The 16,302-nt window shown below is 41.5% G+C and overlaps 1 protein-coding gene across 4 annotated transcripts in view; it reads right to left on the bottom strand.

The window, feature by feature from the left end:
- Positions 1-16,302, bottom strand: part of ctnna2 (catenin (cadherin-associated protein), alpha 2) — a 1,317,235-nt gene that overhangs the window by 327,638 nt on the left and 973,295 nt on the right. For all 4 annotated transcript variants that reach the window (XM_063047106.1, XM_063047107.1, XM_063047108.1 and 1 more), the window contains 2 exons: positions 9,019-9,175; positions 2,252-2,452 (listed from right to left, as the gene is read on the bottom strand). In XM_063047106.1, the coding sequence (XP_062903176.1) occupies positions 2,252-2,452; positions 9,019-9,175 (358 nt within the window). The remainder of the gene's footprint in view (positions 1-2,251; positions 2,453-9,018; positions 9,176-16,302) is intronic.

Below are 16,302 nucleotides of genomic sequence, written 5' to 3'. Positions count from 1 at the left end.
CGACTTGTTAGTTTTTGTGCGAGGGAAGGGTTGGACGTTTAAGGTTTGCGAGTTCTTGTTTCATTTTCTTTTTCATGCAGGGGAGGCTGATGTCTTTTCTTTCAAAGACTTCCATGGTTTTTCTGTATTTCATGGCTATCTGGAAAAGACGAATCTCAGAGTTTTATTCTGCATATATACTTTGATAATAAAATGAACCTTTAATCAAAATCCTATTAATGTTTGTCTAAAGTACACTCAAGGACTTGACCTCCCCTCCACGGCACTGAATTCCTCAGATTTGACATCTTCTTGCTGAAGAAATTTCTCCACAACTCTGTTCTAATGGTACTATCCTTTATTCTGAGAATTCTACGCTCTAGGGAGGATCTGAATCTTTCAGTATGGTTTAGTTTCCATAAGATCCTCCCTCATCTTTCTCAACTCCATTGGATACAATCTCAGAGCCATCAAATGCTTCTCATATGTTAAGTCTTTCATTCCTGAGATCATTCTTGTGAACCTGCTCTAGGACCAATGCATATTGCCAGTCATAATTGTTGAGATAATAACTAAATACTTGCAGGAAATGAAGAAAAAAAATTGAAGGTTGCAGTTCTTTTTGTCCTAAGACATTGATTGAGATTCATTTTTGAGGTAGTCCAAAGGAAGCTTTGCTCTGTTATATCAAAAACAAATATTATGGTTGCAAAGTATCCAAAATAAGTATAGAATATGCAGGAAAACTGAAAGTGAAAACAGAAAATACTAAAAACATACAGCTCAGATAGCATTCCAATGAAAGGTTACTGATCTGAATGCATAACACTTTTTCTCTATCTCTTTCCCCAGAGACTGCTCAACATGCTAAGTACTTCCAGCATCTTTTCAATTTCATTCTGCTATTTTCCTCATGGAAATTTACAGTATATTCTTCCTCTCCATAAGGTATTTCTGCTTACCTGATACCACAGAATTTAGCAATAGATGACAAAGTGTGTATGCTGTCTCTCCTACTATCTCTCAGCACCTATCTACCAGGCCTCAGATTGGATTTCACAACCTTTATCCATCCTGAAAACTCCTTCAGCCTGTAAAACTTTCTGAGCACATTTGTATGCCTGACTATTCCTCTCTGTTTCCTTTCCCTTTGGCTTGACTCTGTACTGCTATCTCAATCTCTTTTCCAAGATCTAACTGCTATTTACCTCGTGGAAATTTATAAATGCACATCCTGATTTTTTGAGTCTAGGAAATTTTGGTAAAGGTCTAAAAGAATGCTATTGCATGCAACAAGCCAGCTCACTAGTCCTCAGTTTGGATTTCACAAGGGCAGCTTGGCTCCAGGCAGACGTATGTGTGTTTCATTCATAACCTTACAACCATCACAGAGTCAAAATATGGATTGTACAATATTTTTAACCATTTCCAGGTCAGCAGCAAATAAAAGAGCCCATGCCAGAATGATCAAGGGGATTCATAAGCTGAAAAGTTGCCAGTAACATGCTTGTAAGACAAGTGCCAGGGAATAAGCAACTCTAACAAGTGAGATTTCAACCCAACCTCTTGGAGGTCGCTATGGATGGAAGTCTCAACTGGACCCAGCACATAAATACCAGGGCTGGATGAACAGGTAGGGATTTGGTATCTTGCAGTTAAAGATTCATTGCTTGATGTCCAAAACTCAGAACCCATTCTTATGCAGTATGCCCAGCCATAACTATTTTAACTGTATGGAAGTTATTTCGTTGGATGATCTAGGGAAAAGATAGAAGAACTCCTGTTCCCTGTAATCTATGCAAGAACGTTGTAGTGTTGACTGTTCTTGTGGTGGTTTACAAACACCACAGTTGTCTGATACTTGACTAGTTGCAATCCATTCTATAATGTCTTGGCTATGCAGATGGTGCTTCATACAGTAAGCCTTTCTGTTGAAAGGAACCATGGTACTATTTCAACCCAAAAACAAAAACCATAAGACCATTCAGACTTAATAGCAGAATTAGGCCATCAGCTCATTTTGTCTGCTTTGCCATTCCACTGTGGCTGATTTATTTCCCTCTCAACCCCATTCTCCTACCTTCTCCCTGTAGAAAACTGAAGCATAAAAATCACTGAGTGGTCATTAAACTCACACTTATTTACACCAATGAACAAAAAATACATTTAAATTACAAAGGAGATGAAAGTAAATGGTTTTGAGTTACTTAGGAGTTAATCTGAAATGAATTAAAAATGAAGTACAAGACAAATTTTGAGCAATAACCCCTACCAGTTTCTGAGAGTAATTTGGTGGACTCCATCACTTTCTCAGTATACACTCCAGGCTCATAGTTTTCCATTTCAGCGCTGATAATGTGAATAACTCGTGCTGCTCGCCCTCGAATTGCTCCAGCAGTTCTATCGAGTGTGTCCACATCACCTTCCTGGAGAGCTATGACGCATTTGTTCACATCTTCCAGAATATGGTTTTCTGAAAAAATTAAAGGAAGACATTGAAGGTTTTAAGATTAGGCTGACTTCAATGAGTATAAGGTGTTGGGAGGTTGATGTGATCAGAGGATTAACAAAATCAAAACAGGGGTTACTATTCCGTTCAATTATTACATATATGACTCTAAGCATACAAAATCGTCACACTTTTCCACACTAAATAATCCCAAGTGCAATTACTAATAAAGCCAATTATGCTGAAATGAGAACAAGTCAAAACTTTGTTTCAAAGGAGCATGAAGCAGCACCTGGTAGAAGTTATACTGTGGAGAGCATTCTGACAGGCTGCATCACTGTCTAGTATGGGAAGGCTACTGCACAGGATCAAAAGAAGCTACAGAAAACTGTAAAATTAGTCAGCTCCATCTTGGGTACTAGCTTCTGTAGTATTCAAGACATTGTCAAAGAGATGGCATCCTTTACTAGGACTGTTATCATCCAGGATATGCCCTCTTTTTATTGTTACCATCAGGAAGGAGGTACAGAAGGCTGAAGACACACACTCAGCAATTCAGGAACGGTTTCTTTCCCTCTGCCATCCGATTCCTAAATGGACATTGAACCCATGAACACTACGTCATTTTTATTCTCTCCATTTTTCCATTGTTTTAAATTTAATTATTTAACACACACACACACACACACACACACACACACACACATATATACTTGGTGCAATTGATTCACTGATTCACTTTTTTTTCTACATCATCATGTTTTGCACTGTAGTGCTGCCACTTAAGTTAATAAACTTCGTGACATATGTCAGTGATATTAAACCTGATTCTGATTCTGAAAGGGATCTTGAGAGGCGTTAGTGTGAATTCAAAACAGTATGACATTAGCAGATGAAAGCAAGGCAGCTGATATAAGAAGCAAGGAGATCACCTCTGTGAGTAAGGGATCAACCTGGGAGGATCTTCTTTTTGTTCAGCTGGGTCATACTTGATCTGATGTGCACCTTAAGGCTACTTCCTGTGCTATCACCAGAGCCAGGCCAACCTCTTGTAGACACACGGGTTCAATCACACTGAGGCCCCACCTGCACAGTGGTCTCCTCTAGCAGACTGGTCTGGAGGCATAAATTTGGTTTTGGGCTCTGGATTAAAAGTGGTTGAAATCGTTTTAAATAATTCTTTCTTTTTCTCTTTATATTTAAATTCACTGAAGAACATAGTTTTCACATGAATCTATTTAAAACATGGACCTCAATTAAATTTTTAAAAACATTACTTTCATTCAAGTCTGTGACCTCTTTCAACCTTTAGACCGTGCTTTGGCTGGGGTTGACAGTGGTTGTGTCATCCCAACTGTCTACCTGATATGCAAGCCAGTACAGTACGATATGGAGAGCAAGCGGTTACCCGTGCAGCAGGCTCCTGCTCTCCACACAGCTGATGAATCCAAAGGAACAGCAGAGACCAATACAATTTAGCACTGCAGGCATCAGAGGTGGTGCCAGTCTGCGCTGATGTCAATGTAGACTACCGTAGAGACCCCTGGATGCTTGTAAACTCCAGATTTTTCCTTGGGGTTTACTGTATTCCCGAAGCTTTCTTCATGAGTGGATATAGCCACAAGGCAGCGAAGGTTTGAGATCAGTGTTCTCCTTCTCCCAGATGAGCTGCCAACCACGGGGGATGAACCCCATCCGCCTGAAGCAACTGGTTTTAAGTTGTCAGTAACCAGCCTTTGCCCTTCCTCCTGTCACTAGAAATAGTTCTGCTGGGCTTAGTCGCTAAGCCACATATGAAGGCCAGGAGCTGGACTTGGTTGTCGGAGACTATTTGAGATGCACACCATTGGAGCATTTGATAGATAGTGGGAGTTCATCCCTACTACCTCACCGGGTTACAACAACCTTACGGGAATATTAGCCATGAATGGTGAAAAGCTGAAGGGTTACGTACAAAATATATCAAGCCATCAGCTCAGGACATGCTGGAGTTGCCACATGACCTGGCAATGAATAGAGGAGGATTGAGATACAAGTGAGCAGGTACAGAAGTAAAAGGTGCTGTCCTGCACACTGTAGTTAATGGCTAGTTTCTTATGTAACCTCATGCAAGCCAACAGCTCAAGTTAGCTTAATGTGAACAAAGAGAATTGTAACCAGTTATTTCTAAATTTCTGAATTTCTTTACAATCCCATACTGGTATTCCTCGGGTTGATTCCAACAAATGCAGTAATACTTTGCTTTCAAAACACTTTTAGTTAATGTGGCACTTTTTTAGGTGGTGTAGCAAACAAATTGCAGCACAATCCAGTTGGATGTCCAGAGCTATTGTTACTTGGAAGGGTTTGCCTGAAAGAGTAATGGATACAAATTCAATGCTAACTTTCAAAAGGCAGCTGTATATATACATGAACTAAGGAATTGGTTTGACATTGAGGAAAGATTAAGGGAATTGACACTGACACAGAACAGTAAACTACTCTGTTTGGGCAAGAAGGGACTGTAAAACAAATCTTGACATAGATTCCAATGTTTCAAGAATGAAGATGAATGAAATAAGTGTAACTTCTTGTCAAATATTGGCATTCTGCCTGATAGTAGATGAAGAAAAATCTCAATGGATACTAATGAAAGACATTCTTCCAACTTGCTGGCCTAATAAGCTATCAGTGGCTTTCATAATTATTAGGTTAGAAATTAGAATGGGTGATTCCAATAACATTGTTAAAAAATAGCAAATGGAGTTGTTAAACGTCATTTCAATCTGTCATGAATAAATTGGGAAACCTATAACTGGATCAATACAAGTGGAAACCTGAAATGTTATTTGAACCACTGATCACGGAGGCCATATGATTGGAGATGTCTGGATGATTGAACTGAATTGAATTGACTTCATTTCTTACATACTTCATATACACGAGGAGTAAAAATCTTTACGTTACACCTCCGCCTAAATGTGCAATTAATAGTAATTTGTAATAAATAGCGGTAGTAAATAGTATGTACAACAGGACAATCAATATAGAATAGAAGTACAATTATATCAGCGTGAATTAATCAGTTTGATGGCCTGGCGGAAGAACCTGTCTGGAGCCTGTTGGTCCTGGCTTTAATGTTGTGGTACTCTTTCCTAGATGGTAGCAGCTGGAGTGGTTTGTGGTTAGGGTGACTCAGGTCTCCAATGATCCTTTAAACCCTTTTTCTGCACCTGTCTCTGTTAACGTCCTGAATAGTGGGAAATTCACATCTACAGATGTGCTGGGCTGTCTGCACCACTCTCTGCAGAGTCCTGTGATTAAGGGAATTACAGTTCCCATACCCGGCAGTGATGCAGCCAGTCCGGATCCTCTCAATTGTGCCCCTGTAGAAATCCTTAGGATTTGGGGACTCATACCAAACTTCTTCAACCGTCTGAGGTGAAGCAGGCGCTGTTGTGCTTTTTTTCACCAGTATGTACAGAGGCAGCCATAGTTAAAACCGTCCATTGCTGATCCGACCAATTGGTCTCCATGCTACAGGACTGCTTTGATTAAGTCAACTGGAATGTCTTTTGTGACGAGGATGTCTCTGAGTTCACGCATGGGGTCACAAGCTTTATCTGGAAGTGCACTGAGGATGTTGTCCCCCAAAACTCAGTCAAGTTCTATTCAATAATACAGGGAGGGTTGGGTCAGTAAATTTGCTGATGACACAAAGGCTGGGGGTGTTGTGGATAGTGTGGAGGGCTGTCAGAGGTTACAGTGGGACATTGATAGGATGCAAAACTGGGCTGCGTCACGGACTGGTCTGTTGACTTCTCATTTCAGTCTATTTCCTATTCTCCGTGTTCCACTGGGCTCCTTGATTAGGGCACCTGATCCTCATTCGAACCGGCAGCATAAAAACTCCGGCTTACGTCTACTCGCTGCTGGTTTGTCATCTCAGCAGTGTGGCTATGCTCGTTCCAGGCTGCCGAGAATGGATCGAGTTGAGAGTCTGTCGTCCGCAGTTCCTGGGTCGAGTCGAGAGCCTGTCGTCCGCAGCTCCTGAGTCGAGTCGAGAGTCTGTTGTCCGCAGTTCCTGGGTCGAGTCGAGAGCCTGTCGTCCGCAGTTTCTGGGTCAAGTCGAGAGCCTGCTGTCTAGCTGAGTTTTGTCAGCTGTTTGCCGCTTCATGTGCTACCCAGCGTCGAGATACAAATGGTCTGTCGTTGTTGGTTTTTGTCGTTTCGTGTCCAGCTGAGTGTTGCAGGCCGTTTGCCGCTGCTCTGAGCCGTGATACGAATTGTCTGTCGTTGTTTGGTTTTGTCGCTTGGTGTTCAAGTCAAGTCTAAGTCAAGGCTTGGTGTCCAAGTTAAGTCCAAGTCCAGGCTCCAAGTCCATAGTCCAATTCAACATTCAAGTCCGCGTAAGAATCCTAATCTGCTCTCCATGCCCGTGTCCTGTACTTGGGTCCGCTCCAGCCGCTGATTGCAACAGGCTGAGAAGTGGCAGATGGAGTTCAACCCAGATAAGTGTGAAATGGTTCATTTTGGTAGGTCAAATATGATGGCAGAATATAGTATTAATGGTAAGAATCTTGGCAGTGTGGAGAATCAGAGGGTTCTTGGGGTCCGAGTCCATAGGACACTCAAAGCTGCTACGTAGGTTGACCCTGTGGTTAAGAAAGCATATGGTACATCGGCCTTCATCAATCATGGGATTGAGTTTAAGAGCCAAGAGGTAATGCTGGAGCTATGTAGGACCCTGGTCAGACCACACTTGGAGTACCGTGCTCAGTTCTGGTCGCCTCAATATAGGAAGAATGTGGAAACCATAGAAAGAGTGCAGAGGAGATTTACAAGGATGTTGCCTGGATTGGGGAGCATGCCTTATGAGAATAGGTTGAGTGAACTCAGCCTTTTTTCCTCGGAGCAATAGAGGATGAGAGGTGACATGATAGAGGTGCATAAGATGATGAGAAGCATTGATCATATGGATTGTCAGAGGCTTTTTCCCAGGGCTGGAATGGCTAGCATAAGAGGGTACAGTTTTAAGATGCTTGGAAGCACGTACAGAGGAGATGTCAGCATTAAGTTTTTTTATGCAGAGAGTGGTGAGTGTGTGGAATGGGCTGCTGGTGTTGGTAGTGGAGGCAGATACGATAGGGTCTTTTAAGAGACTCCTGGACAGGTACATGGAGCTCAGAAAAATAGAGGGCTATGGGTAACACTAGGTAATTTCTCAGATAAGGACATGTTTGGCACAGCTTTGTGGGCCAAAGGGCCTGTATTGTGCTGTAGGTTTTCTATATTTCTATGATATATTTACATTCCAACACAGCTTTTGATATTGCACCATGCCATGAGAAATGGAAGGCATGTTTCTGAAACTGATTGAAATGTGCCTAAATCAGAGAAATTTATATTAAACAGCCATACTGATTTCCAGTGAGTTCATTGGTGGTGTGTTACAGCACTAATACAGTGGTCGCTGACATGGATTCTGAGCCAGACCCCAAACAAATGGTATTGGCAGGTAGGGCTTTAAACAACCCAGACCAGTACATGAAGTTTACGAATTGGGTAGGTAAATAGAGAGTAAGTGGCAAATAAAAGGACTTGGAAACATAAAAATGTTCTCCACATTATAACATACATCAGAAAGCAGATCTGGGTATATTTGTAAATAAGCTACTGAAACTCATGATGCAGAAAGAAAGGTGATCAGACTATATGATTAATTGGGATCTGCAAACAGAGAGGGAGAACCCAAACTAAGAGTAATAGGAGAAATGGGCTAGGTTTCCTGCAGTATCATCTGGACCCTTCTTTGTGACTTGCTGTGACTGCAACCCATGTTATTATTCAAGGTTACTAGGATCCTACGGGGTTTCCAACATGATGAGGGAATCAGCCATTACCAATTAAGAGAATTGAAACGTTCTGCAGTGGGATTTTTGCAAATACATCTCCAGTGGTGACAGCAAAAAATCTAAAAGCAAAAGGTAGGCTGTTTTTGTTCAAGTCTGCTTCTCTGTTTCCTTTCAGATATTAAGGTAGGCACCATGTTAACTGTTGCTCAATCACTTTACTGATTATCACCAGGCAGTTGTCAGGGTGTGTGAATTCAGGTCACAATGAGAAACATTTGAAAAGAAAGATGAAAGCTCAAGATTCTGAAAGAATGGCTTTTGTAAAAGTTAGTAATTTGACAACTATAGTAGAGGACTATAATAAGTGCCATAAGAGACTGAAGCAACCAACGAGCTGCTGAATGACACAAGAGGTTCAACAGATGCTGAAAATCTTGAGCAACATGCACAAAGTGCTGGAGAAACTCACCAGGTTGAGCAGCTTCTGTGGAGGGAAAGGATTTGTGAGACTCCACAACTAAGTCTTTAGTGCATGCCCTTACATTTTCTTAGGTAACTTGGTGTCAAATTTTGTTGGATAATTGCACCTGTGAAGAACCATGGGATGTTATATTAAGTGAAAAATACTATATAAATGGACATTTTATCCTAATTTCAAGACAGTGGCCTTAATTTCTGATGTCAGACCAAAACTAGGCAGCTTAATGACCTTAGGTACCCAGTTAGTTCTTACGGCTCATTTGCCTCTTACTATACCTGAGACAGCCAGGAAGTCATCAACAGAAGTGATGTCATCAACAGCCTCAGTCAGGACTCGTACTTGCTTCTCCCATTGGTCTTTGAAGACATCCATGTTATCTTGGGCAACTTTACTCTGAGGCCTAGCAGCCAGGGTTAGCGCTGCATTAATTACCTGAGGGAAGAAGTGCACTCAGTCATTAGCCAGAATAAATCATAGAACCATAAAAATCTCCAACCATTTCGCCCACAGAGATGCAGAGAAAAGAGATGAGACAAGTTCCAGCTTTTGGTCTGTATCTCTTTCTTAAGACTCCTAACTGCAAGACTCACAGCCCAAGGGAAAATGTCCCTAGTCTTTAATCATAGCCATTCTGTGACTGAACAGAAAGTGCATCATCCATGTATAACACATCATCTTGCACTGCTTAATGATGAACAATCCTGACGAATATGCAGCACATAAGAATTATTCCTGGCTATTGTATCCTCTTGTGGACTGGTATGTTTCTAAGTTTGAGATTTTCATTTCCTGCTGCATTTGTTATTCAGCATCTGTACATGAGCTAATATGCAAATAAATCTAAGTATGTAATTTTAGCTGCACATATTGGTTCTTCTAAAAGGAAAAGAAAGAAATAGATGGGCATTCTACTTTATCTCAAGTGATCGATAAATTCTGATTTCAGGGTACAGCAGGCATTATGTGGAATGAATAAAAGTACAGGCTTCAGCTGGTAAATTAAATTGGATTACTATCGTCACATATACTGAGATACATAGGAAAAAATTGTTTTATATACAGGTTATTTCACCACGACAGTGCACTGAGGTAACGTAAGGTAAAACAATAACAGAATGCAAAATAAAGTGTTACAGTTACAGAGAAAATGCAGTGCAGGCAGACAAGAAGTTGCACGGCCAAAACAAAGATACATTAGAGACATTTAAAAAGTTCTAGCCACATGGAAGTTAGAAAAACAGAGGGCTATGTAGGAGGGTGTGGAAGAAACTTTTGCATTAAAAGTGTGTTGCTAAAGCTTTGTGACCTTGTGGGCATCCTGTGTTTTCCAATTAAGTTTCAAGTCTGCATAACTAAGATTATTATGCTGGCCAAAACTGCTCATTAGAGCAATAACACAGCTGCACAAACAAGATAAGTGTAGATGGATGAGCAATGAATCATAAGGAAGAACATTATGAACTATCGGCTCTTTGTCTTGCTGATGGGGAGTTGTTTTTGCTCACTTGTCTACTACTAGATACAAGCTGATTTCCCTGTTCTACACATATAGATTCTTCAAGATATCATACTGAAATAAAAGGTTCCCCCTTTGAAGTCTAGAATTGAGCTTTATTTTAAAAGTCTCTGACAGAGGAAGGGATTAGATTGATACTAGAGTAGGATAAAAGATCAGCACAATATCATCGGCTGTAGGGCCTGTACTGTGGTGTAATGTTCTATGCTGTGAGTATTTTGAGGTCAAGAATTCATCTTATTGTATTAAGGGCCAGTTAGTCCTATGCAGCAGCTTTAGCATTGCTACCACCAACTCCAGAGCAAAAATAATCCTACAACATTCAGAGGGTACCGTAAGTACACACTTAAGCTACTCATAGCACTCTTTTTTATCGACAACACAGTGCTAAAGTGTGAAGCGAATATCAAAATTAACTTAGTGGTATTCAATAAACAATACTATTTTTTGCTGGTATATTTTTGGGACTGACATTTATGCCACCAATCCTTTAAGATATGGAATAATTTATTTACTGAATCATTTGTATGTCACTCCTGATATTTTCCTAATTGATGACTAGTAAATGCAGAAACTGCACATTGATAGTGGAAAGGACACAATGAAAAGTCCCATTCTGTGCATACCATCAACAGTTTTCTGTTACATGAGAAGAATACATCCATCAATGTGTAGGTAGTGGGTAGCAATCACTACATTTGCTTATTGACTGATGTGTTCACCTCTTGATTTCTTTCCAACATTCCTGAGCAAACTGTTCCACTGGATTTTTATACTATTCATGGAGACAACCTCCAAACAATGTTAGTATATAGAACATAGAAATTTACAGCACATCCCAGGCCCTTTGGCCCACAATGTGTGCCGACCATGTAACCCACTCTAAAGACTGCCTAGAATTTCCAGAGCACACAGCCTTTTATTTTTCTAAGCTCCATGTACCAATCTAAGATGCTCTTAAAAGACCCTATTGTGTCTGCTTCCACCACCTTTGCCAGCAGTGCATTCCATGCACCCATCACTCTCTGTGTGAAAAACTTATCCCTAACATGCCCTCAGTGCCTACTTCCAAGCACCTTAAAACTATGCCCCCTTGTGTTAGTCATTTCAGCTCTGGGAAAAAACCTCTGGCTATCCACACAATCAATGCCCCTCATCATCTTATACACCTTTATCACATCACCTCTCATCCTCCATCGATCCAAAGAGAAAAGGCCAAGTACACTCAACCTATTCTCATAAGGTACGCCTTCCAATGCAGACAACATCCTTGTAAATCTTCTCTGCACTCTCTCTATAGTATCCACATCCTTCCTGTAGCGAGGTGACCAGAACTGAACACAGTACTCCAAGTGGGGTCTGACCAAATTCTTGGTCTTCATTGCTAGAGGGATTGAATTTAAGAGCAGGAAGGTTATGTTGCAACTGTACAGGGTACTAGCGAGGCCGCACCTGGAGTGTTGCATGCAGTTCTGGTCTCTTTACTTGGAGGCAGTGCAGAGGAGATTCACCAGGTTGATTCCAGAGATGAGGGTGTTAGGCTATGAGGAGAGATTGAGTTGCGTGAGACTGTACTCACTGGAATTCAGAAAAATGAGAAGAGATCTTATAGAAAAATATAAAATTATGGAAGGTTTAGATAAAATAGAGGCAGGAAAGCTGTTTCCACTGGTAGGTGAGACTAGAACCAGTGAACATAACCTCAAGATTCGGGGGAGTAGATTTAGGGCGGAGATAAGGAGGAACTGCTTTTCCCAGAGAGTGGTGAATCTGTAGAATTCTCTGCCCAGTGAAGCAGTAGAGACTACCTAGTAAATATATTTAAGACAAGTTTGGTTAGAATTGAGGGTTATGGGGAAAGGCAGGTAGGTGGAGATGATTCCATGGCCAGATCAGCCATAATCTTATTGAATGGCAGAGCAGGCTTGACAGGCCAGGTGGCCGACTCCTGCGCTTATTTATTATGTTCTTATAGTCAATCAAAAGGGAGCCCCTGGTGGAAGGTTTTCAATTCTTGAGGCCATTGCTACAGCTCGACCTTGTTCCCACTGAAGTCACATGCCAGCAGACACCTTCAGCTGAGGACTGCCCATCAGGAAACAAGAGGAGGAGCAGAGATAATTCTGGCACACAACGACCAGCTGATGCCTGAGGAAAGATTAGTGAACTCAGCACAATCCTCGGATTCTGCTCTAAGTCAAAGTAAATTTGCTATCAAAACACATACAGTATATGCCACCTTGAGATTCATTTTTTTTGCAAGCATTTACAGGACAATAAAGAAATACAACCGAATTTATGAAACCCATACATAGACTGACCAATACACAAAAAAGACAAAACTGTGGAAATAAATAAATAAATAACACCGAAAATAATGAATTGAAGAGCCCTTGAAAGTGAATCCATAGGTAGTGGAATCAGTTCGGAGTTGAACTGAGTAGTTATCCACCCTGGTTCATGAGCCTGATGGTTGAAGAGAATTAACTGTTCCTGAACTTGGTGGTATGGGACCTACTGCTCCTTTACCTCCTGCCTGCTGATAGTATCAAGAAGAGAGCATGGCTAGATAATGGCAAAATTGTTCTATTGTGTCATACTCAATGGTGGGGAGAGCTTGTCCTGTGGTGATTTGAGCTGTACCCACCACTTTCTGTAGACTTTTCCAATCCTGGGTGCTGTCGGTTGCCATCAATCAGATTACATACACATTGACTCATCAGAGTTTTTGCTGGCCTTGGTATTCCTCAAACTGTCTTTTGAACCCTTGATTAGAAGAAAGACAGTGTGATTCTGTCCTTTATTCTTGCTGATTGGAAAGGAGAAATGGAGTGGAAAGGAGAGAGTGTGATTTGACTATATCGTTGCTGCAACATTTGAGTGAAAGGAATCACTGCAGCCCTTCACACTCATCTATGATCTCAAGTTGTGGGCCCATGTTCTTATTTCTTGTTTCCTTTTGAAACAGGTGGTCATTTGGCCTATCAGTCTATGCTGGCTATTAGAGCAATCCCATCAAGCATTTCACAGTAATCTTTTTTTTTGCACAATCCTCGCTGATTTTATTTCACACAAATGATGCATTTCAGTGTGTGTTATGATGTACATGTGACAAATAAAGCTAACCATTATTTTCAATTTCCTTCTTTAATACTCACCCTGATTTTTGGATGTCTCACCCATACTAGGGGTAATTTACAGTAACCAATTAACCCCACAACCCACACGTCTTTGGATGTGGGCTGGACACGGGAGCTCGCCAGGGAAACACATGCAGTCACAGCAAGAATGTGCAAGCTTCATGCAAGCAGTGGAAGAAGCCAGAATTCAACCCAAATCCCAGTAACTCTGAGACAGTGGCACTAATTCCTTTGAGCAAGTTTATGGATGACAGTGTGTATTTTAATTTTAGTACAGATGCCCAAGGGATAAGCAAGTTAGAGACGGAGTGAGGAGTTAGAGGACTATACAGAAGGTGTAACAGACACAAAATGCTGGAGGAACTCAGCAGGCCAGGCAGCATCTATGGAAGAGAGTACAGTTGACGTTTCGGGCCAAGACCCTTCAACAGGACTGGAGAGAAAAAAGATGAGGAGTCAGAGTAAGAGGGTGGGGTGAAGGGAGGGAAAAACACAAAGTGATAGGTGAAACCGGGAGTGGTATGGGGTGAGGTAAAAAGATGGGAAGTTAATTGGTGAAAGAAATACAAGGCTGCAGAATGGGGAGGCCGCATCTGGAGCACCAGGTACAATAGTTGACCCCAAAAGACTCATAGGTCAAGAGTCATCTCACCTGGAAGGACTGTTTGGGGCCATGAATGGTAGTGAGTATTCAGGGCCCCAAAGAGAATGTTTTGAGCTTTAGCACTACAGATGACGCAATAGCCACAGCTCCACTCGCTGTCTTTCATCAGGCATGAACATCGATTTCTCAAACTTCCGGTAATGCCCCACCCTCCCCCTCCTTCTCTGTTCCCCATCCCCCTTTCCCCCTCTCATTTTCTCTCCTTGCTTGCCCATTGCCTCCCTCTGGTGCTCCTCCCCTTTTTTCTTTCTGCCATGGCCTTCTGTCCTCTCATATTAGATTCCCCCTTCTCCAGCCTGTATCTCTTTCACCAATCAACTTCCCAGCTCTTCACTTCGCCCCTCCACCCTTCCTGGTTTCACCTTGTTTCTTCCTCCCCTCCACTCCACTCTCTTACTCTGACTCCTCATCTTGTTTTCTCCAGTCCGAAGGGTCTTGGCCTGAAATGTTGGCTGTACTCTTTTCCATAGATGCTGTCTGGCCTGCTGAGTTCCTCCAGCATTTTCTGTGTGTTATTTGGATTTTCAGCATCTACAGATTTTCTCTTGTTTGTGAACATACAAGGTGTGGTGAGTTTGATGTTTATAGGGGCAAGTGTGCAAGAGACCCTCTAAACTGAAGCTGAAATTTCAGAAGAAGATTATTCTGAAGGAAGCACAGATATGTATAAAATGAAGCAGGAATCAGGAAAGGACACAGGTGATTTAAAGCTCCAGCAGCTTCCAGTGGGACTAAGGCTGTGAACAGATGGCCTGAGCAAATAGAGAGCGAGAGAGATAGAGAGTGAGTGAGAGTGAGAGAGATAGAGTGAGAGTGAGAGAGAGAGTGAGTGACTGAGAGTGAGAGAGAAAGAGAGAGCGAGAAAGAGAGACAGTGAGAGAGAGAATATGAGGAGCAAAGTCATTGAGTTTTACCTCACAGCTTAGCAAACATGCACACTGACATCTGAAAGCTAAGTGGCAGCAAAGAGTTGGTTCTCACTGAGAAGGCCAATTGAGAACTGAGTTTCAATCCCAATGTTGTCAGAACTCAGCCAGGTTGGTGAATATCGTAACCAAGACAGTACATCATAAATAGGGAAAAGAATGGAGACCAAGATGGAACACAAACCTACTTGTCTACTAACAATGGACAGGGAGAAGGAATAAGTTATCATTTTTTGAACTGTCCTGATAATTATTTAAACAGAGAGCATTTGGGGAGAAGACCTTCCCTCTGCTCCCTAACATTCTAACTTTCCTGTAGTGGATTTCTTCTCCAACATCAGGCCTGTGCCAGTCTTCATCCTGTTGCCTCACCCTTCAGCATCTTAATGAGATGTTCAGATTTATCCATGTGCCTTATATTTGCAGAACGCTAGCAATATTGGAAGACATGTGACTGCAGATCCAGACTAGACTGAGCTTGGTACAGCTCTGATTTATTAATCCCCTGTTGCCATTCCAAGTTTTTACAGAAGGAAGCAAGTTTGACAGACAAAGAAAGCTGCAGTTTTGAGTCCTTGGGAGACTGAAGAACATGTCAAGCTACTAGGACAACAGCAACAGGATTTAATAGCACTGAGCTTGCAACGTTCCCCCCTGGAATTGTAATTGTATGGGTGATACAGAAAATTGTAGCAACTTTGTTGAGGTAAAGGTCAATCCAGGAGTCATCAACAAGTCTCGCACAAGAATTTTTCGCTGATAACCTATTATTTTTAAAACATTCTGATGTTGTGGTCTCTGCTTCTGAGAGAAAAAAAATGTAAAGTAAATGTATCTGAAACAGCAAGGCAAAGCAGCATTTTACTATCCTTAGCAAGCAGTTTTCCTCAGCTTCAGCAAATCTATTTACTACTATAAATAATTGTAATCTCTAAAGTTCCAGTTTAAAGGCTAAACGATAAGGAACGTAGAAAACATATTCCACCTTGTATTCAAAGTTTTTCTCATTCTGCTTTGGTAGAGTTTCAGCAACCTGCTCTGTTCTCCAAAGTCAAATGGAAAATGTGGCTTCATCTTTAACTTCAGGACTGTGAGAAAAGCAGCAACTTTAATCACTTTCAAAGTTTATCTAAAAGGGAGCGTGAATACTATCTGTGTCAAATCCTCCAGCCACAAAGCCCTCCAACAATAAATACAGAGAATGCTACAGATGCTTAGCTGGTCAACTGGGGATGGACCAAGAAACATAGGTAATGTTTCAGTGGAACTGACATTGCCTTGGGAAGACTGGCTTGAGGATGCATTTGAGCCTA

The sequence above is a fragment of the Mobula hypostoma genome, chromosome 4 (genome assembly GCF_963921235.1).
Source record: "Mobula hypostoma chromosome 4, sMobHyp1.1, whole genome shotgun sequence".
NCBI classification, from domain to species: domain Eukaryota; kingdom Metazoa; phylum Chordata; class Chondrichthyes; order Myliobatiformes; family Myliobatidae; genus Mobula; species Mobula hypostoma.
This window is presented reverse-complemented; position numbering and strand designations above follow the sequence as displayed.